This window comes from Chiloscyllium plagiosum, chromosome 28 (assembly GCF_004010195.1).
Source record: "Chiloscyllium plagiosum isolate BGI_BamShark_2017 chromosome 28, ASM401019v2, whole genome shotgun sequence".
In the NCBI taxonomy this organism is placed as follows: Eukaryota; Metazoa; Chordata; class Chondrichthyes; order Orectolobiformes; family Hemiscylliidae; genus Chiloscyllium; species Chiloscyllium plagiosum.
Genome location: NC_057737.1, coordinates 6,469,751 through 6,490,301, shown reverse-complemented (window position 1 = coordinate 6,490,301; position 20,551 = coordinate 6,469,751). Strand labels below are relative to the sequence as shown.

Below are 20,551 nucleotides of genomic sequence, written 5' to 3'. Positions count from 1 at the left end.
GGGAACACCTCTGGGACACCTGCACCAACCAACCCAACTGCCCCGTGGCTGAACACTTTAACTACCGCTCCGCCAAGGACATGCAGGTCCTTGGCCTTCTCCATCGCCAGACCCTGACCACATAACGCCTGGAGGAAGATCGACTCATCTTCTACCTAGGAACCCTCCAACAATACGGGATGAATGTAGATTTCTCCAGCTTCCTCATTTCCCATCCTCCCACCTTATCTCAGTCCCAACCCCCGGATTCAGCACCACCCTCTTGACCTGCAATCTTCTTCTCGACCTCTCTGCCCCCACCCCCTCTCCAGCCTATCACCCTCACCTCCTTCCATCTATTGCATTCCCAGTGCCCCTCCTCCAAATTCCATCCCCCCTACCCTTTATTTCAGCCCGCTTGGCACACCAGCCTCATTCCTGAAGAAGGGCTTATGCCCGAAACGTCGATTCTCCTGCTCCTCGGATGCTGCCTAGCCTGCTGTGTTTTTCCAGCATCACATTTTTCAACTCGGGTCTCCAGCATCTGCAGTCCTCACTTTTCTCCAAATATGAAAGATCCCATTGCATTAATAGTCAGAGCAGAGAAGCTTCCCCAGTGCCCTGAAAACTGCTGCTCCCTCACCAAGTATCCCTAAAAAACAGATCATTTTATGATATATCACATGGGTTGGTTAGCTAAGTTGGTTGGATGGCTTGTTTGTGATCAAGTGATACTAACAGTGGGGGGTCAATTCTTGCTCAGGCTGAGGTTACCAGAAAGGACTCTCCTTCCCAACCTCTCCCCTCACCTGAGGTGTGGTGACCCTCAGGTTAAACCATCACCAATCATCTCTCTCTCATGAGAGAGCAGCTTCATAGTTTGGGAGGACTATGGTGACTTTATCATTTTATGTCAATCTGATTGCAGCATTTCATATATTACTGAACCGTTACATGACTGTTGTAAAGTACTTTATTGGCTTTGGAACTGTCCAAGATTATAACATAAATCATGCTCTTCTTTAACACTTTCTTCACTTGAACCAGTTGACTCCTTGTTACTGTATAACTCACTAAAGACTCTGCTGTGACCTTATATCATTGATGTCTAAACTATGAGTGCTGTCAGGTCTATACACAGGCACATAAAGATGGTGGTTAGACATGGAAATGGGTGAAAAGAGGAACTCATTATTGAAAAATGATGCTCTTCCATTACAATACTCACATAAGGTACTGACAGCATGAGAACTAACTTGGATTCACAACCTCAGGATACCTCAGAGCACTTTACAGCCAAGAATTACTCAAGAGTGTAGCACTGGAAAAGCACACAGAAAGGAGCCTGGGCTGGAGTAGGTCTGAGACAAGGCTGGCCAGAGAGAGGGGTCCAGGCCGGAGCCCGGAGTGGGAGGCAGTCTGAGCCAGGGCTGGCCAGAGAGAGGGGTCTGGGGCGGAGCCCGGAGTGGCAGGCAGTAGGTTGGGGCGCAGACTCAGTGAAAAGGACTATAATTCGAGTACTTTTTAAACAAGTTTTTTATTCCAGTACTGTTTAAAACTTTGTATTCTTATTCTAAACTACTTCCTTCTTAACTCTTTCAAGTCTGTTACGGACACAAAGTATCAGTACCTAGGTACCCAGTACCCATGATGGTGTCAAAGCGGTGACATTACAAACGTTTCACTATTCTATCCTTTTCTGACGGTGCAGCACTCCCTCAGTAGTGCACTAGAGTGCCAGCCTGGATTTTGCACCCAAGTCTTTGAACCATTCAGCGATGAGGATGGGTTTTCTATGACAAGTACTGATGGAGCTTGTGCAGAAATGGATGACTGTGCAGACTGCAGGAAGTGTACAGGAACACCAGGAGAAAAACAAACACTTACATAAGTGGGAGAATGGTAGTTCAAAAATGCATTTACTTAAAACGAGGACGAACAGGAGAGAGAAAATGAACAATCACCTCACAACAGTACAGCAACTCAAATCCAGAAAGGTGGCAAAAGTCTTTCAACAAGTGAGAAAAACTTTCAAATTCGATGCGATTCAGGAGTCTTTAAAAGGTTGATGAGGAGTTTGACTCTTGTTGGAAAAGAATAGTGACCAGAGATGGGGGTGAAGATTGAAGTCTCTGATACTGGGTCCAAGGGAAGTCCTGGATTTCACTGGTAACTGCTGTTCTGTGACTCTTGACTGTAATGGGCTGAGGTAAGGAACTCAGTAATGAGGGGTTCAGCGAGTAGGACTTGGTGGCTTTGAACTCTTTGGAAAGTCACTCAATTGGGTTCCCACAGTATCTCTGAAATCCACTCATTGAAGTGGGAAGCTCTCCGGTCTCTGTGTCACTCTCTGTCACCATCATCGTCGTCCCTTGGGCGTTTACGTGGGTTGTCTCCATTGTCTGATGACTGGACATCCCGAAAACCAAGCGACTGAAAATGAAACAATGGAGAGGAGGGATAGTAATGAAGTAAATCTACCTCCAAGATTGCAAACCCTTGAACAAAGAAAGCTGTTTATTTCTGAAGATGAATCAAACGTTAACGCTGTTTCTGTCTGCACAGATGCTGCCAGATCTGCTGAGTTTCTCCAGTGTTTAGCTGTTTATTTCAGATTTCCATTAACTGCAGTATTTTGATTTTATTATAACCTGGTTGTTGGAAATTTTTCCTCAAATCTTAGTGTCTCTTCCCATTGACATTATAATTATTCCCCCAAATACAGCATTGTCCAACTCCTGCTCCTCATCTTCACCCCCATCGCAAACTCTCATACTGCAAACCACCTCAATCCTTTTCCTACTTCCTCAGCCACCAATACAATTCCAGAACTGGGAGTACTTGATGCAGAGGTATAGATTCATACAGCATGGAAACAGTCCCCTCAGTCCAAATAGTCTATGCTGTCTGTAATCCCAAGCTAAACTATTCAACCTGCCTGCCCTTGGCCAATATCCCTCCAAGCACTTCATACATCCATACATCTTCTAGCATCGACATCACTCACCTAAATTTGTGTAATAAAAAAAGTCAGCACCTAACGGTTGGAATATTTAAAAACAGTCACGGTACTCACGGTAATCTGGTATGGTACAGTCGCTTCTTTCTGACTTGGGGATTTGTAAAGGGAGGCAAACCTACAGAGTGGGAGAGGGAGAGGGAGAGGGAGGAGGGAGGAGGGAGAGAGAGGAATCCATCAACTCTAGGAGAAAGGTCTTTGAAAATACAGCTGATCACTTGACTGACAGATCCTGGTTACTGCTAGAAGGGCAATGCTCACAGTATTGGCCTCAGACAGGAATACGTAAGGGAGAAATGTCGTCTCTCGCTGTGCTATGTAAAGCTGCCGCAGAAGTTAAAGCACTGACTTTCAACTTTTATTCTTTGAAGTTAAGCATTGACACCACAGTTTTAGCCAATGAGCGGCATGGTGGGGCAGTTCAGCGGTTATAGCACTACTGCCTCACAGCATCAGGGACCTGGGTTCGATTCCAGCCTTGGGGGCATGCCTGTGTGGAGTTTGTACCTTCTACCCTGCATGGGTTTCCTCCGGGTGCTCCGGTTTCCTCCCACAAGCCAGAAGATGTGCAGGTTGGGTGGATTAGCCAGGCTAAATGCGGGATTACAGGTGGGATATTCTTAGAAGGGTTGGCTCAGACTGGATGGGCTGAATGGCCGCTATCTATATTGGGATTCTATGAAATGAAGGCAGGGTGTGACCTGTAGTATACAGTGGATCTATTCAGAGAACTGCTGCAATTGTAGTTCAACATGAGAACCACAACAAACTCTTAGTAAAAGCAGGCTGATCTCCTGAGTGACACGCAGTAGCTGGAGCAGAGTTACACAGTCTGAATTCAGTCCATGAAATCAAACCCAGTCACTGCCAACAGAGCTCGGTGGTGACTCAGCCAGTGATTATCACCCTAACTGGTAAAGGTGGTGTCACTACATCCTTTACTTTTAGCTGGAATTAGTGGAGATTTCAAGACGGAGATTGTTTGATTTTCTTTCCAAAACGCAAGTTAAGGATTTCAAGGGAATTGGAGCAAATGCAGTTGCAATCAGTAATACTGAATGTAGAAAATGTCCTGAGTCGCCTCCTCTTGTGGCTCAGTAATTATACAAAGCAAAGTTAATACATTTGTACGTGGTGAAATCAGTACATGGTGCATAACTGCCTCCTTCCAGCATCTGCAGTCATTGTTTTTACCTCCTTGAAACAACAGCTAACGGTGGCACCAGTAACGGTTCAGATCACAGACAGCACAAGTCAGGAACGGACAAAATCTGGCTCTCCCAGCTGAGAACTGAAAACATCAAATGACAAGCACAGGCTGATGGACATTCACACGGTGTCTCCGTTATTCAATCAAGACACACTCTTCACCCAAAGACCAGTTGGAATCTTTATAATACACACTCCTTTGTAAGTTAACTGAGGCTGGGGTCAACAGAAAATTACAAAACTAAGATTGATAGATTTTTGTTGGTGAAGAATTAAGATTAGGTTAGATTCCCTACAATGTGGAAACAGGCCCTTTGGCCCAACAAGTTCACACTGACCCTCCGAAGAGTAACCCACCCAGACCCATTTCCCAGCATTTACCCCTGACTAATGCATCTAACACTACTGGCAATTTAGCATGACCAATTCACCTGACCTGCACATCTTTGGACTGTGGGAGGAAACCGGAGCACCTGGAGGAAACCCACGCAGACACGGGGAGAATGTGCAAACTCCTCACAGACAGTTGCCCGAGGCTGGAATTGAACCGTAAAGTATCGAGTGTTAAGTAATCAAGGCAGGCAAATGGGATTAGGATACAGATGGAATTGAATATCACAAGACCATTGAAGCCCTCCAGTGTAGAAGCAGGCCATTCGGCCCATCGAGTCCACATCCTCCAAACAGCATCCCAACCAGACACAGCTCCTACCCTGCATTTAACCTGGCTAATTCACTTAGCCTGCACATCTGTGGACACTGTGGGCAATTTAATGTGGTCAATCCACCCAACCTGCACATCTTTTGGACTGTGGGAGGAAACCCGTGCAGACCCAGGGAGAATGTACAAACTCCACAAATACAGTCGACCGAGACTGGAATTGAACCTGGGTCCCTGGTGCTGTGAGGCAGCAGTGCTAACCACTGAACCACTATGTTGCCCCAAATACGAACATAATAGAGGCTCAAGATGAATGACCAACTCCTGTTCCTGTAAAACATTTCAACAATGAGCAGATTGTTTCAAGTGCAATTCTAACTGGGGTAGAATAGTTTTTGATGAGTGACCATTTTCTTGAAGTGCGACATTAGATGTGTCCCAGTGAATAATGTTCTTTGGGGAAGGAAATCTGCCTCTTATGTGGTACAGTCTACAAATGACTCCAAACCCACACCACCCAGTAGATAATTTCCAAGGCAACTAGGTACAGGTAATAAATATCAACTTTGCCAATGCAGATCACACCCAAAGAATGCATTAAAACAGAATATTCTTCCTCTTTTACCAGACATGGACATCATCAGTAAGACCTGCATTTGTTGCCCATCCCTAATTGCCCCTTGATGTGAGTAGCGGTTAAGAGTCGATCATGTTGCAGTGGGGATCAAGTCACATGCAGGCCAGACCAGGTAAGGACGGCAGATTTCCTTTCCTAAAGGGCATTAATAAATCAGGTGCATTTCTACAGCAGTCATTCGTATGTTCATGGTCACCATTACAGAGACTGGTTTTATATTCCAGATTTGTTTTTCTTTTCCTTTTTCATATCTCTCTATTAATTATAATGAGGTCAGCCAGGTGGCCCTCAGAATATGAGATCCCTGATTGGGGCTGTTAATCTGGACCAATCAGGGAGCCCTGGCTGACAAATATAACAAGAGTGTCAAAGGTTTTGTTCACTCGGAGAACTGGCTCTGAAGAAGCTGGATCAGTGTTAAAAACTCTCCACATGTAAATAAAGGATCACTTGGTGATGGGATACCAGCCTCTATGGAGTTATTTCAATATTCAGAAGTGCTCTTACACACAGCTGAAGGGTTTTGTTTTCACTGTGGTATTCTTTCAACTAATAATGACTACAAGTAATATATCGCAGATTTATTGATTGAATTTAAATTTCAACAGCTACTGAGGTGGGAATTGAATCCATGCCCCCTTAGCATTAGGCTCGGTCTCTCAATGATAAGACTAATGACATTTCCTCTCATCTTCATTTTATTTCTCTGTATGATTTACTGATTTCAGAACTGATCATTCTATGCCGTTATTGAAACCAAATGCAGAGATTTGACATGCAGTTATGACAGAGGCTTACAGAATTATAGTCCCTTATTACATTGAAAATTGTAGAAAGTGGGTTCAAGGGCCCAATCACCTCACCTCGGAGTGGGAGGGTAATGCACACAGCGGTTACCCTACTGCCCCTGTATGACTCAGACCTTTGACCTCTTACCTCAATTGACCTCTTACCTCAGCTTTCCCTCCCAGCGTAGAATTAAGCGGATGGTGGCTGCATGACCCCAGCTCTCACCTGAACAAAATAAACAATCACATTAAGCAGCAGAAGCAGTTGGGAGCCAGAAGTGTTTTGGGGAGGATCTTCTTCTACAGAGAGGCCAAACCCAGATAATACGATCACTTCCACTCAATCCATATGTGAGAATGAGCTTCTGTACCTGTTACTTCAACTATCTGCATCACACTGTGCTTAGCTTCCTTACATCATTTAACCTCAACGTAAGTTCGAAAAACAGTGCCTCATTGTTGATTACTTTGTGACCTTCTGGAATCAACATTAGGCTGCACACTTTCAGATCATAATCTAGTGATTCCCAAACCTTTTCCCTCTCTGAGTCCACCTTGAGGTTTGAATATGGTTGTGAACTGATCTGCTGGCTCCACATCCCTGTCTAACCCCCAATAGCCTTTCTAATGAGCATCCATCTGCCTCTGACTTAGAAAGAGTCAATGACTCTGCTTCCAGCACCTTTGCAGCATGTGTCTTCCAAAGATTCATGACCATCTTAAAAGAAAACAAATCCTCATAATCTGTGTCTTAAATTGGCGACTCCAATTTTGGAAAGGGTAGGTCATTTAGGTCTGGGATGAGGAGGAGTTGTTTCATTTGGAGGATGATGGATTTTCAGAATTCTCTGCCCCAGAGGGCAGTGGAGGTTCAATCACTGAGTAAACTCAAGATAGAGGACTCAGGAGATAGGGTAAGAAGTGGTGCTGATGTAGAAGGTGTGGTGGTGATCTGGTTGAATGGCACAGCAGGTGTGAGGGGCTGAATGGCTTACTCCTGCCCTCAATTCCGTCTGGAACAGTTGAAGGTGAAGAAGGAAAAGCACTTTACAAGATGGAAATGGGAGAAGTCAGCAAGGATTTAACGCTCTGAGTTGATTAATAATATTAGAAGCTATCACATTCTGTACAATGTGGGATGCCTTTTTAACGTACCCACTATGTAGTGCTACCCAAATGAAATGTGGACTATTTCTGTGCACTGATGGCCTTTTAACAGGTTGTAAAGGTGAATAATGGCAAACTGAGACAGAACCAAGGTTAGGAAGGTGAAGAATGGTCACCTAAGGTGGCTGTAAGCTCATTTGACAGCAAGACAAAAGTACCTGCTCTGACCAGTAGTCTTTGAATTCTCATGTGTTGGTTGTCGAGTATGTAACATTAACTATTTGTAGAAGAAAGTGAGGACTGCAGATGCTGAAGATCAGAGTCAAAAAGAGTGTAGTGCTGGAAAAGCACAGCTGGTCAGGCAGCATCTGAGGAGCAGGAGAGTAAATGTTTTGGGCATAAGCTCTTCATCAGGAATTCCAGATGAAGGGCTTATGCCCGAAACATTGGCTCTCCTGCTCGTCGGATGCTGCCTGACCAGTGGTCCTTCATTTCAATTCCATTCTGCTGTAATGTTGCAACGAAGGTCAACACAACCTGGAATAACAATATCTTGTTTTCCACTTGTGCACTCTATAGCGTCTCGGGCTCAATATCGAGTGCCACAACCTCAGAGCATGACCTTTGCCCTCCAGTTTCTTACATCCAACCCCCGTCTTGTTGACTTTACTCTCAGCAGAGTGGAACTATTTGCTCCTTTACACACCATTTTATGTTGAGAATGGAATAGTGTAGGTTAAATGGACTTCAGATTGGTTCCATAGGTCGAGGGCCTGTACTGCGCTGTATCACCACCACACTCACTGCCTTTGTCTTTAGCTCTGGGCACCCTTACAATCTGTTCCACTCACTCCTCCTTGCCTTCTATCTGCAGCATAAATAACCACTATTTTCCAATCCCTTACAATTCTGAAGAACGGTCATATCTGACTCAAAACATTAACTCTATAAACATACAAAGAAAAAGGGTAGGCCACTCAGCCCTTTGAGGCTGCTCCATCATTCAGTAAGAGCATGGCTGATCGAATTTTTTCCTTAACTCTGCATTTATGTTTAACCCCCAATAATCTTTCAGCCCCTTGGTAATCAATAATCTATCTCTCTTTGACCTAAAAATATTTAAAGATTCTGCATCCATTGCCTTTAGAAGAAGGGAATTATAAAGACTTATAACCTTCTGAGAAAACAAATCTCAGAACTGTCTCAAAAGGTAGAAGACAGAGGGTGGTGGTGGAGGGTTGTTTTTCAGACTGGAGGCCTGTGACCAGTGGAGTGCCACAAGGATCGATGCTGGGTCCTCTACTTTTCATCATTTATATAAATGATTTGGATGTGAGCATTACAGGTATAGTTAGTAAGTTTGCAGATGACACCAAAATTGGAGGTGCAGTGGATAGTGAAGAAGGTTACCTCAGGTTACAACAGGATCTGGACCAGATGGGCCAATGGGCTGAGAAGTGGCAGATGGAGTTTAATTCAGATAAATGCAAGGTGCTACATTTTGGGAAAGCAAATCTTAACAGGATTTAGGCACTTAATAGTAAGGAGAAAGTGAGGTCTGCAGATGCTGGAGATCAGAGCTGAAAATGTGTTGCTGGAAAAGCGCAGCAGGTCAGGTAGCATCCAGGAACAGGAGAATCGACGTTTCTCCTGAAGAAGGGCTTATGCCCGAAACGTCGATTCTCCTGTTCCCTGGATGCTGCCTGACCTGCTGCGCTTTTCCAGCAACACACTTAATAGTAAGGTCCTAGGGAGTGTTGCTGAACAAAGACCTTGGAGAGTAGGTTCATAGCTCCTTGAAAGTGGAGCCGCAGGTAGACAGGATAGTGAAGAAGGCGTTTGGTATGCTTTCCTTTATTTGAGTACAGGAGTTGGGAGGTTATTTTGCGGCTGTACAGGACATTGGTTAGGCCACTGTTGGAAGGCTGAGGGGTGACCTTATGATTTTGAAAACCTCTATAAGGGGCATGGATAGGACAAATAGACAAAAGTATTTTCCCTAGGGTGGGGCAGTCCAGAACTAGAGGGCATAGGTTTAGGGTGAGAGGGGAAAGATATAAAAGAGACCTATAGGGCAACCTTTTCACACAGAGGGTGGTGTGTGTATGGAATGAGCTGCCAGAGGAAGTGGTGGAGGATGGTACAATTGCAACATTTAAAACACATTTGGATGGGTATGTGAAAAGGAAGGGTTTGGAGGGATATGGGCCAGTTGCTGGCAGGTGGGACTAGATTTGGTTGGGATATCTGGTCGGCATGGACGGGTTAGACTGAAGGGTCTGTTTCCATTCTGTACATCTCTATGACTCTATTACTCTAAATGCCTCCTTATCTCTGCCTAAATGGGTTTCCCCTTATTTTAAGACTAGTTTCTCCTACATGAGGAAACATCCTTTCAGCGTCAAGTCCCTTTCAAGTCTGCTCAGGATCAACTCCGTTCCTCTCTCCTCAGAAGCTACCAGACCTGCTGAGTTTCTCCAGCACTTTATGTTCTTATTTACAAAGTAAGACTCTTCTTTTTTCCAATAAAATTATGCCAAGACTCAAAATTGTGACCAGCCTTCCTTACGAAGGAAACAATGAGTCTCACCGAGAGCAGGGACCAATGAGGACTGGACCTGTCCAAACCGCGTGGTCATCTGGTTTGTCAAAACCACCTGAAGAGGAGAGAGGTTTCACAGTTAATGCTGAGCTCTGAAGCTGTTCCAGGGAGAAACAAGCAACAGATGTCTCCTCATTGGAAATGTAAAGCTGCTTTAGTCATTGGAATAATCAAGCATTAGAACCTGATTGGACTTTAGGAGCCATTCCGGCAGAATACCAGAAGAAATTATTGGAGAATATGCTAAACCCGTAAAAGGGCAGAGGCCAGTCCTGTTCTAGAGCTGGGTCCAGATCCAATGCACAGTCCAATCTCCTCCATTCCAGATCCAATGCACAGTCCAATCTACTCCATCTCAGATCCAATGCACAGTCCAATCTATTTCATCCCAGATCCAATGCACAGTCCAATCTATTTCATCCCAGATCCAATGCACAGTCCAATCTATTTCATCCCAGATTCAGTGCACAGTCCAATCTATTTCATCCCAGATCCAATGCACAGTCCAATCTATTTCATCCCAGATCCAAAGCACAGTCCAATCTACTCCATCTCAGATCTAATGCACAGTCCAATCTACTCCATCCCAGATCCAATGCACAGTCCAATCTATTTCATCCCAGATCTAATGCACAGTCCAATCTACTCCATCCCAGATCTAATGCACAGTCCAATCCACTCCATCTCAGATCTAATGCACAGTCCAATCTACTCCATCCCAGATCCAAAGCACAGTCCAATCTACTCCATTCCAGAGCCAAAGTACAATCCAATCTACTCCATCCCAGATCCAAAGCACAGTCCAATCTACTCCATCCCAGATCCAAAGCACAGTCCAATCTACTCCATCTGAGATCTATAGCACAGTCTAATCTAGTCCATCTCAAATCCAAAGCACAGTCCAATCTAGTCCATCCTAGTTCCAAAGCAAGGCAAGATCAGGTGAAACAAGGTCCAGTCTGCTCTGATCTGGCTTGCTATGAAAGCAAGTATCATCACCAGTCCGTCCATGCGTAGGATTGTATTAAGTTGCTTGACAAAGCTCAGTCCAGTCCGAGGGAAGGCCAGAATATGTTAAGCCGTGTCCGATCCAATCACAAAGCTACACTGAGCTCCAGTTAGTGTGGTCCGTCCAGTTGCTCACATTCCAGTTACAGAGTATAGCCATGTCAGGTTTTACTCACTGCCACGTTGTGCTCATTGGCCATACTGATAAGCTGCTGCGCCAGTCCGTTCAGGAGGCGGGTCCGCAATGACAGGTCATCCAGGTTGTGGCGGAATGGGAATGCAATGCTGTCAATCACCACAATGCGCACCTGGTAAATGGGGAACGGGGTTTAGATCAACAATATAAATCCACAAGATCATAGGATCAGAGTAGGCCATTCAACCTTTTGAACCTGCTTGACCATTTCTATAAGATCATGGTGAATGTGAAGTGACCTCGGCTCCACATTCCTCGACTCCCTTGTCAATCACTCCACTGCTCTCTAGGGGAAGCAATTCCAAACACTGAAGGGTGCAGCCCAGAAATGGCCACAATAATGCAGTTGGAGCCTAACTAGTGTTAAAGGTACAGGTTTGCATTTATATAGCTCCTTTCACGACCACTTAACATCTCAAAGCACCTCACTCTCAGAGCATGGGACTTTTCTTAATGTAGCCAGCAATGTGAAACTGATCAGATGGTTTGTTTTTGGTGTGTGATGTTGATTGAGGATTAAATGTTAACCAGGAGACTGCTGCCAGTTACTCTGCTCTTGTTTAAAATAGCCCCATGGGTACTTTTTCATTCATCAAGTGGGTACAAGTTTAACATTTCACCTGAAGACACCCAACAGTGCAGCATTCCCTCAATGTAGCACTGTGAATTTCAGCACAAATTTATAAACATATGCTCCTTTCTATTGGACACCACGCTTCAATTAATAATACTAATGATCCTGTATGTTCTTTCATAACCTGTAGTTATAACTGTACAGTACTTAGATTAGATTAGATTCCCTACACTGTGGAAACAGGCCCTTTGGCCCAACAAGTCCACACCACCCTCCGAAGAGTAACCCGCCCAGACCCATTTCCCTCTGACTAATGCACCTAACACTATGGGCAATTTAACATGGCCAATTCACCTAACCTGCACATCTTTGGACTGTGGGAGGAAACCGGAGCACCTGGAGGAAACCCACGCAGACACAGGGAGAATGTGCAAACTGCATATAGACAGTTGCCCGATGCTGGAATCAAACCCAGGTCCGTGGCGGTGTGAGGCAGCAGTGCTAACCACTGTGCCACCGTAGTACAGAGGCATCATAGTCAATTGCAACCCACACCTGGCAAGTACTTCTTGTACAGAGCAATCAGTATCTGGTGGATTGATACAATGATTGCTGTGTCAATTCAACGCAGCATTTCCTGACTCTGTTCAGCATAAGTTGATGAAATTGTTGCAAGTTCTCTCAACTCCTACTCTGCAACTCCAACCTCATCACAGCTGCAGTGCACTGCTCCATCTAGTGAGCTCACTGAGAATTTCAATTCTGGAGTATTGCGTATTCCAGGGGAAAGTGAGGACTGCAGATGCTGGAGATCAGAGTCAAAAAGTGTGGCGCTGGAAAAGCACAGCAGATTAGGCAGCATTAGAGGAGCAGGAGAGTCGACGTTTCAGGCATAAGGGCTTCAGGAATGATGAAGGGCTTCTGCCTGAAACATCGAGTCTCCTGCTCCTCAGATGCTGCCTGGCCTGCTGTGTTTTTCCGGCGGCACACTATTGTGTATTTCAGCCAACTACAAACTTACACTGAATTCAAGGGGGTCAGTTAGCTCAGTTGGCTGGATGGCTGGCTTGCGATGGGTTTAAGTCCTGCACCAGCTGAGGCTACCATTAAGGCCCTGCCAACTCAACCTCTCCCCTGGCCTGAGGTACGCTGAGCCGCAAGTTAATTCATCACCAGTCGTCTTCCCAATGAAACAGCGGCCCTAAGGTCTTCTGGGAGTATGGCAACTTGATTTACTCATTCATTCTACATTTACAAGTTTGGTGAGTGATTTATAATTTAAGGGTTCTTGTGGTACAGTGGTGGTGTCCCTACCTCAGAGGCAATAGGCCCAGGTTCAAGCCCCACCTGTTCCAGAGGTGTGTAATAACATCTTTGAACAGGTTGCTTAGAAATGTATCTATATTTACATTGAAGTCATCTCAGAGAATGTTCACTTGGCTGATCTCTGGAGTGAGGGGGTTGTCTAATGGGGAATGCTTAGGCAGGATGGGCCTGCACTCACTACACTCTATGACTCTACTGGCAAATGGGACTAGATTAATTTAATGATATCTGGTCAGCATGGAAGAGTTGGACTGAAGGGTCTGTTTCGGTGCTGTACATCGCTATGACTCTATGATTAATTTACGCTGTACATCGCTATGACTCTATGATTAATTTATACAAACGATTGGTGATCATATTGAAACATGAAAGATTCTAGGAAGTTTGATAGGGTGAGAGAATGCAGGGGTATCTAGGACGAGGGGGAGCAGTTTCTGAGTAAGGCGTCCTCCAGTTAGGACAAAAATGAGGCAGAATTTCTCTTTTTTCCAGAGGGTCATTAAACTTGGGAATTCTGTGGCCCAGACAGCAGCAGAGATTGGGGCCAATGAATACATGATGTGATCACTGACACCAACAATCATCGATGACAGTGCATGCTCACTGTAGACATGTCCTGACTTCAAACATACACACGCATATACTATATTAGGCTGATTTTTAAATTAAAATCCTACTTTAACAATTTATTTTTTAATTACCATAGATGCACTTCCATTTAGTATTTTTTGCTCAGTCTTAGGTATTTGTCACCCATTGTTTGAATATGCTTATGCAAGATATTACTGTTCATCGGTATCAGTAAATGCAGCCTCAAACTGAGACAGAGTTTTGGTAATAAAGAGATACACAGAGGGCAGGCAGGCAAGTGTAGCCAAGGCTACAATCAGAGCAATCATGAATGTAGTAAATGGTGGAGCAGGCTTGAGGAACTGAATGGCCTTCTCCTGCTCCTGAATCATATATTCATAATCCAGTGCTCCATTTGCAATCTGGTATGTTAACCCACTTTCTGTGTTTGGACCCAGACAGACTTGCTGTGCATTCTCAGCATCATTTGTGTTTATTTTATTCAGCGTTCATGATTTTAACTTTCCCTGCTCCACAGAGGGGTATCTAAATGACGAGACAATAGGGGCAGCCAGGGAGAGGAAATATTTATGACTCCAAGTACACAAACCATTTGAAACCAGTCGCTTGTAACGGAAGGGCCAATGGAAGATTGGTCTGTACCTCAAGTCATCTGGATTTCAAAGGACAGGAAGATATACTCCTGTTGTACCGACTCTTGATCAGACTCCATCTAATAGACACAGATAGAATTACAGCACTGAAGGAGGCCGTTCAGCCTCTCAACTCCATGCTGGCTAAAAGATCTATCCAGCCTAATTCCACCTTCCATCATTTGCTCCATAGCTCTGGAGGTTACACAGTGCTGCAAATACATATCATGGTATATAGAAAACTGTATTCAACTTTGGGAAATTTGCCTCAGGACTTCGTCTTGCAATGCAGACTCACAAAATTGATACAAGAATCTAAAGAGTTAGGTTGCTAGGGCAGATCCTATGAACCTAAATAATTGCTTTGAATTGTATAAAGGTCAGAGCACATTACTTGGACCCTAACATCCACTTGGCCCCTTGTGGATGCCAGCTCTCTGCAACTCACCTAATCCTCACTCACTTACCCTTTCCAGTCAACTATTTGCTCTTCAGATAATCACCCATGTCCCTTTTGAAAAGGCATGATTGAATCTGCTCCCACCAAATTCTCAAGCAATACATACACATAGGAACCTCGATTATCCGGCATTCGATTATCCGAATTTTGGATTATCCGAACAAAATATTCCCCACCCGTGTAATTCAGATATTCGGGGTTCCTCTGTAAATAAAAATAATTTCTCATGTTGCTGTAGCTTCTTTTCATCTATCACCTTGAATCAGTTCCATCTGATAATTGAACCTTCCACTAATGAGAAATAAATTATCTCTGTTTATTCTGACCAAGCCCTTCATTACTTTTGATCTATTCTTTAAAGTCTCCACTTAAACCTCTCTTCTCCCAAGTGAACTGTTCTGAATTCACCAATCTACCTACATAACATACAAAATAAGAGCAGGAATAGGTCATCTGACCCTTTAGGATGTTTCTCCATTCAAAAGATCAAGGCTGACCCAATTGTGGCCTGAACTGCACAAATCCCCAATACCTTTTGACCCCCTTGTCAGTGAAGAATCTACATAACCCTGCCTTAAAAGTATTCAATGATTTCCCACCTCCACCCTCTCTTTACAGAGTTCCAATGGCAGACAAACCTCCAGGAGGAAATATTTCAGCTCTTCTCCGTCTCTTCTCTGTACATGCTTCAAGTTAACTTTTCACATTTCTAAACTACTCACCGTCTCCAACCCTTTTTCATAATAAACTCAGTCATCCCAGGGTGAATTTTCTCTGAACTGCTTCTGATACATTTACAGGGTTTATTCAATAAGCAGACCAAGACAGTTCACACCCTGTACAAATGTAACTAAACATCCCGATTTTATGTTCCACGCTCCTCACGTAAGCAAACGATTTGGAGATGCCGGTGTTGGACTGGGGTGTACAAAGTTAAAAATCACACAACACCAGGTTATAGTCCAATCGGATTAACTGGAAGCATGAGCTTTCAGGGCACTGCACCTTCATCAACCACTGATTCATTTACCCAGACATTCAGATTCCTCTGTACCTCAGAGTGTTGCAATCTCTCTCCATTTCAATAATGAATTGCTTTGAGTTCTTCCTGCCAAAGTAGACAAGTTCACATTTTCCCACATGATACTCCACTGGCAAAATTTTTGCTTATTCATTTAATCTATCTACAGATATAACTGAAGTCCCTCATTCCAGGGACCATTTATGTGTATTTTTTCTGCACGTTCTTCAAATGTCTTCATGTTCTTCTGAAGTGAGGTTCCCTAAACTGGACGCAATATTCCAGTCAAGGCCAACCAGGGTTTTGTAGAGGTTTATCAGAAGACCATAGAAATAGGAACAGAAGAGATCATTCAGCCCCTTGAGCTGCTCAGCCATTCAATAGGATCATGGTTGATCTAACACTCCTCACGTCCATTTTCCTGACCGTACCCAATCATCCTTGATTCCTTGACTGATCAAGATTTTTGTGTATATTAAAACAGATTAAATAGTTGTTTTTAAGTATACATAAGGACTCTGCCCCCATTGCTCTCTGTGGCAAGAAGTTCCAAAGACTCTCAAACCTCTGAGAAACTGAATTCTTCCTCATCTCAGTCTTAAAATGAAACCCCTTTAATCTGAGACTATGCTTTCTGCCCCTAGACTCTCCCATGAGGGTAAACATCCTCTCAGCATTTACCCTGTCAAGCCCCTTAGGAATCCTGTATGTTTCAATGGGATCACCCCTCATTCTTCTAAACTTCAATAAGAGTCCCAAACTGTTTAGCCTTTGCTCATAAAGCAATCCCTCCACACCAGGAATCATCCTAGAGAACCGTGAGCTGGGATAAAATGAAATACAATCCAGATTCTAAAAGAGGTAGATTATACCTAAAAGCAGCGTGACGTGATTTTCTACGGTTAGCTCATTTGACATATACCACAGAGATTCAGGTTTTTAATTGAGTCGGATGTCATAGAGTCATAGAGGTGTACAGCACGGAAACAGACCCTTCAGTCCAACTTGTCCATGCCGTCCAGATGTACTAAATTAACCTTGTCCCATTTGCCAGCAAGTGGCCCATATCGCTCTAAACCCTTCCTATTCATACACCCATCCAGATGTCTTTTAAATGTTGTAATTGTACCAGCCTCCACCGCTTCCTCTGGCAGCTCATTCCATACACACACACCACCTTTTGCATGAAAACGTTGTCCCCTAGGTCTGTTTTAAATCTTTCCCCTTTCACTTTATACCTATGCACTCTAGTTTTGCAATCTCCTACCCTGGGGAAAAGACCTTGACTATTCAGCCTAGCCATGTCCCTTATCATTTTAGAAACTTCTATGAGGTCACCCCTCAGCCTCCAACGTTCCAGGGAAAATAGCCCCAGCCTATTCAGCCTCTCCCTATAGCTGAAAACCTCTAACCCTGGCAACATCCTTGCAAATCTTTTCTGAACCTTTTCAAGTCATGAATCCTTTCCTATAACAAAGAGACCAGAAATAAATGCAATATTCCAAAAGTGGCCTAACCAATGTCTTGTACAGCTGCAACATGATATTTGGAAGTTTATAACAACTAACTATGTACACTAACATGACACCTCAGACTTAATATACATTATAGTTTATAAGCCTAAGGTTATCATTACATTTTCTGCATAGTTGACTGATTGACTGACCAGTTGGTTGACCATCTTCTAACGGCCTGCTAACTCTAGAGTGAGGTGAAGACTTTTTATATTAGAGAGTGTCACATGTCATTTAGCTGCCTGAAACGTACACTGCCTTTCTGACATCTGTGTAATAATATAACAAAAGTAATTCACTCTTTGTTCACCACTTTCCTGAAATTCTCTTCTGGTCACTGGACTTTCTTGGACTTTATCTGCAAGGCTGAAGATGCTGTGTGATATACTTTCTACATCCTTAAGAAGGGCTAACTAACTCACAACTTACTGTGTCTTCCATCCAAAGATGCCCCTGCCCTTATGGATCAACCTGAAATTAAAGTTTCGCCAATCCCATTACCTCTACCTCAGGGAAGAATAAGGGCAGCAGATACTTGGGGAACACTACCACCTTCAAATTCTTCTCCAACCCACACATCATCCTGAATTGAAACCACATCACCGTTCCTTTGCTATTGCTGTGTCAATATTTACTCCTTATGTATACCTCTTGTCTTAGTTCAAGAAGGTGGCTTGCCACTATGTTCTCTGGAGCAATTGGGAAGGGCAACAGATCCTGGTCAAGCCAATGAAGCCTACCTCCTGAGAATCATCACTTGGTAAAAAGAGGGTCTTAAACTTACATGCCTCATCCGCTAGCCCAGTCTGAACTGAACACCCTGTGAATGGATGGAGAGGAGAGAGTTCAGCTGCCAGCTTCCCTCCAATAGGTAAAGCTGGAGCCTGAGACAGAACGTACCTTAGGATGCGCCACTAGGAAGTCAGCAAGTAGATGAGCCTGGGCCAGCAGCTCCACATAGTCATGGCAACGGAAGTAGTAGATGCAAGAGAGGATTCCGGAGACAGAGAAGGCCTGCGCTGCTTCCCGTTGCACTACAAGGTAGAGGGACACATTCAGACACAGAGCAATGGACAGGCAGAGGGTGTGAGAGTGAGTGAGTGAGTGAGTGAGAGAGAGAGACACGGGGGGGAGGGGAGGTGTGGTAAAGGGGGTGGGGAGGGGGAAGAGAAAGAGAGAGAAAGCGAGACAAAGAAAGCGAGAGACGAACTGACAGACAGGGAGATGCACACATAGACAAACAGAGGGAAACACAGAAAAAGCGAAATACACACACACAGACACATACACAGACATACAGGGAATAAGAGAGGGAGAAACAGCGTCCCAATTTCGACATACTTTCTATTGAGAGAATCAGAGATCTACACATAGGAACAGCAAGAGGCCATTCAGCCCCTGAATCATGTTCTGTCATTTCACTAGTTCACTGTTTTAACTTCAGTTATCCATCTTGATTCCATAAACACAACAGTATAATTAGACGACCTATTGTCTGGTTTTAAACGTCCTATTCCAGCTGCAACAGCTATTTGGGGAAAGAGTTCCAGATTTCCAACCTCTCTTCTTGTGAAAATATACTTTCTGAAAAATCAGGCTTGAATTTTAAGATTCTGTGCCTTTGTGCTGGACTCTCATGTTCCCACGACAACAGAACAACATTTCTCTCGAATAACATCATCACCTCCATTTAATCATCTAAGCTCCTCAAGTAGTTCATTCTTCACTATATTTCAATGGAGAAAGAGTGCAGGAAGCTACAGCACAGAGGGTTTTGGGGTCCTAGACCATGAATCACAAAAGGCTAGCTTCCAAGTTCAGTGGGTAATACAGAAGGCAATTGGAATGTTGGTCTTTATTTCAAAAGGAATGCAGTATAAAATTAGTGAAGTTTTGCCAGAAGTCATTAGTCAGGCCACAGCTAGAATACAATGAACAGTTTTGGTCCCATTATCTAGGGAATGATGTACTAGAATTGGAGGCAGTTCACAAAAGGTTCAATAGGCTGAAACTAGGTATGGAGAGACTGTCTTCTGACAAGAGGTTGAGTAAGTTGGGTCTGTACTCATTGGAATTTAGAAGAATGAGGTGTGGCCTTACTGAAACACACAAGATTCCTCAGGAACTTGACAGGGTAGTTGTGGAAAGGTCCTATACTTTCCCTCATGGGGAAGTAGACCTTGAGACGGCCATTTGGTTGGTGCACATCCAGTATGTCTGCGGCTGGCACATGGTGTAGATCAGATTGATGTTGCAGGGGACCATACACCACCCTCTGAATTCTGACTGTTGGGAACTATGACAAGCTGTCTGGCTTCTGTCTGTGCTCAAACTGCTACGAGTCTTTAAGCTCTGACGTTGGGAATGAGCGCTGGAGGTGGGAGCAGTGGGGGTGCCAAAAAGCAAAGCAAAACATCAAAGTAGGTATGAAGTGAGTGAGCACCAGGAGAGCAAGCAATGAGGACTAAGCTGCACCCTGGTCCAAAATGTGAGTGGGGTGTTTGGCCATGCACATAAGTTGTCTTGGCAGCAGCATCAGAATGAAAAGGTGCTGATGTGCTCCAAAGGGTAGCACTGAAGGGCAGAAAAGTACCACCAGTGGATCGGAGAGTACTACGATGATGTGGTGAGGCTGGTACACGTCAATGCCCATGGGCATGGGGTTTGTGCAGTCACTGTCCATGGCCCGTGCCCTGAGATGGGTAATGGAGGAGAAAGTGAGGACTGCAGATGCTGGACATCAGAGCTGAAAATGTATTGCAGTCTTTGAAGAAGGAGGCCCTCTGGGTTCTTTGAAGAAGGAGGCCATCTGGGTCAGATGGCCTCCTTCTTCAAAGACCGCAATTTCCCCCCCAGACGGGATTGACGATGCCCTCCATCGCATCTCCTCCACCTCCCGCTCCTCCGCCCTTGAGTCCCGCCCCTCCAATCACCCCCAGGACAGAACCCCACTGGTCCTCACCTACCACCCGACAAACCTCCATATACATTGTATCATCCATCGTCATTTCTGCCACCTCCAAACAGACCTCACCACCAGGGATATATTTCCATTTCCTCCCCTATCAGCGTTCCAAAAAGACCACTCCCTCCTTGACTCCCTCGTCAGGTTCACACCCCCCACCAACCCAACCTCCACTCCCGGCACCTTCCTCTGCAACCGCAAGAAATGCAAAACTTGCGCCCACCACCCCCACCCCCCTTACTTCGCTCCAAGGCCCCAAGGG

At 44.5% G+C, this 20,551-nt stretch overlaps 1 protein-coding gene across 5 annotated transcripts in view; it reads right to left on the bottom strand.

Annotated features, from left to right (window-relative positions):
• Positions 1-1,881: 1,881 nt before the first annotated feature.
• Positions 1,882-20,551, bottom strand: part of rad51c (RAD51 paralog C) — a 30,040-nt gene continuing 11,370 nt past the window's right edge. Inside the window, exons 4-9 of one of the 5 annotated variants that reach the window (XM_043718156.1) lie at positions 18,225-18,358; positions 11,187-11,318; positions 9,991-10,057; positions 6,459-6,519; positions 3,056-3,116; positions 1,882-2,412 (exon numbers count right to left, since the gene is read on the bottom strand). In XM_043718156.1, coding sequence (XP_043574091.1) covers positions 2,323-2,412; positions 3,056-3,116; positions 6,459-6,519; positions 9,991-10,057; positions 11,187-11,318; positions 18,225-18,358 — 545 coding nt within the window. In that variant the 3' untranslated portion in view covers positions 1,882-2,322. Of the gene's footprint in view, positions 2,413-3,055; positions 3,117-6,458; positions 6,520-9,990; positions 10,058-11,186; positions 11,319-18,224; positions 18,359-20,551 lie in introns of those variants that run through there. The other 4 variants (XM_043718158.1, XM_043718157.1, XM_043718161.1 and 1 more) reach the window with 4 other exon arrangements.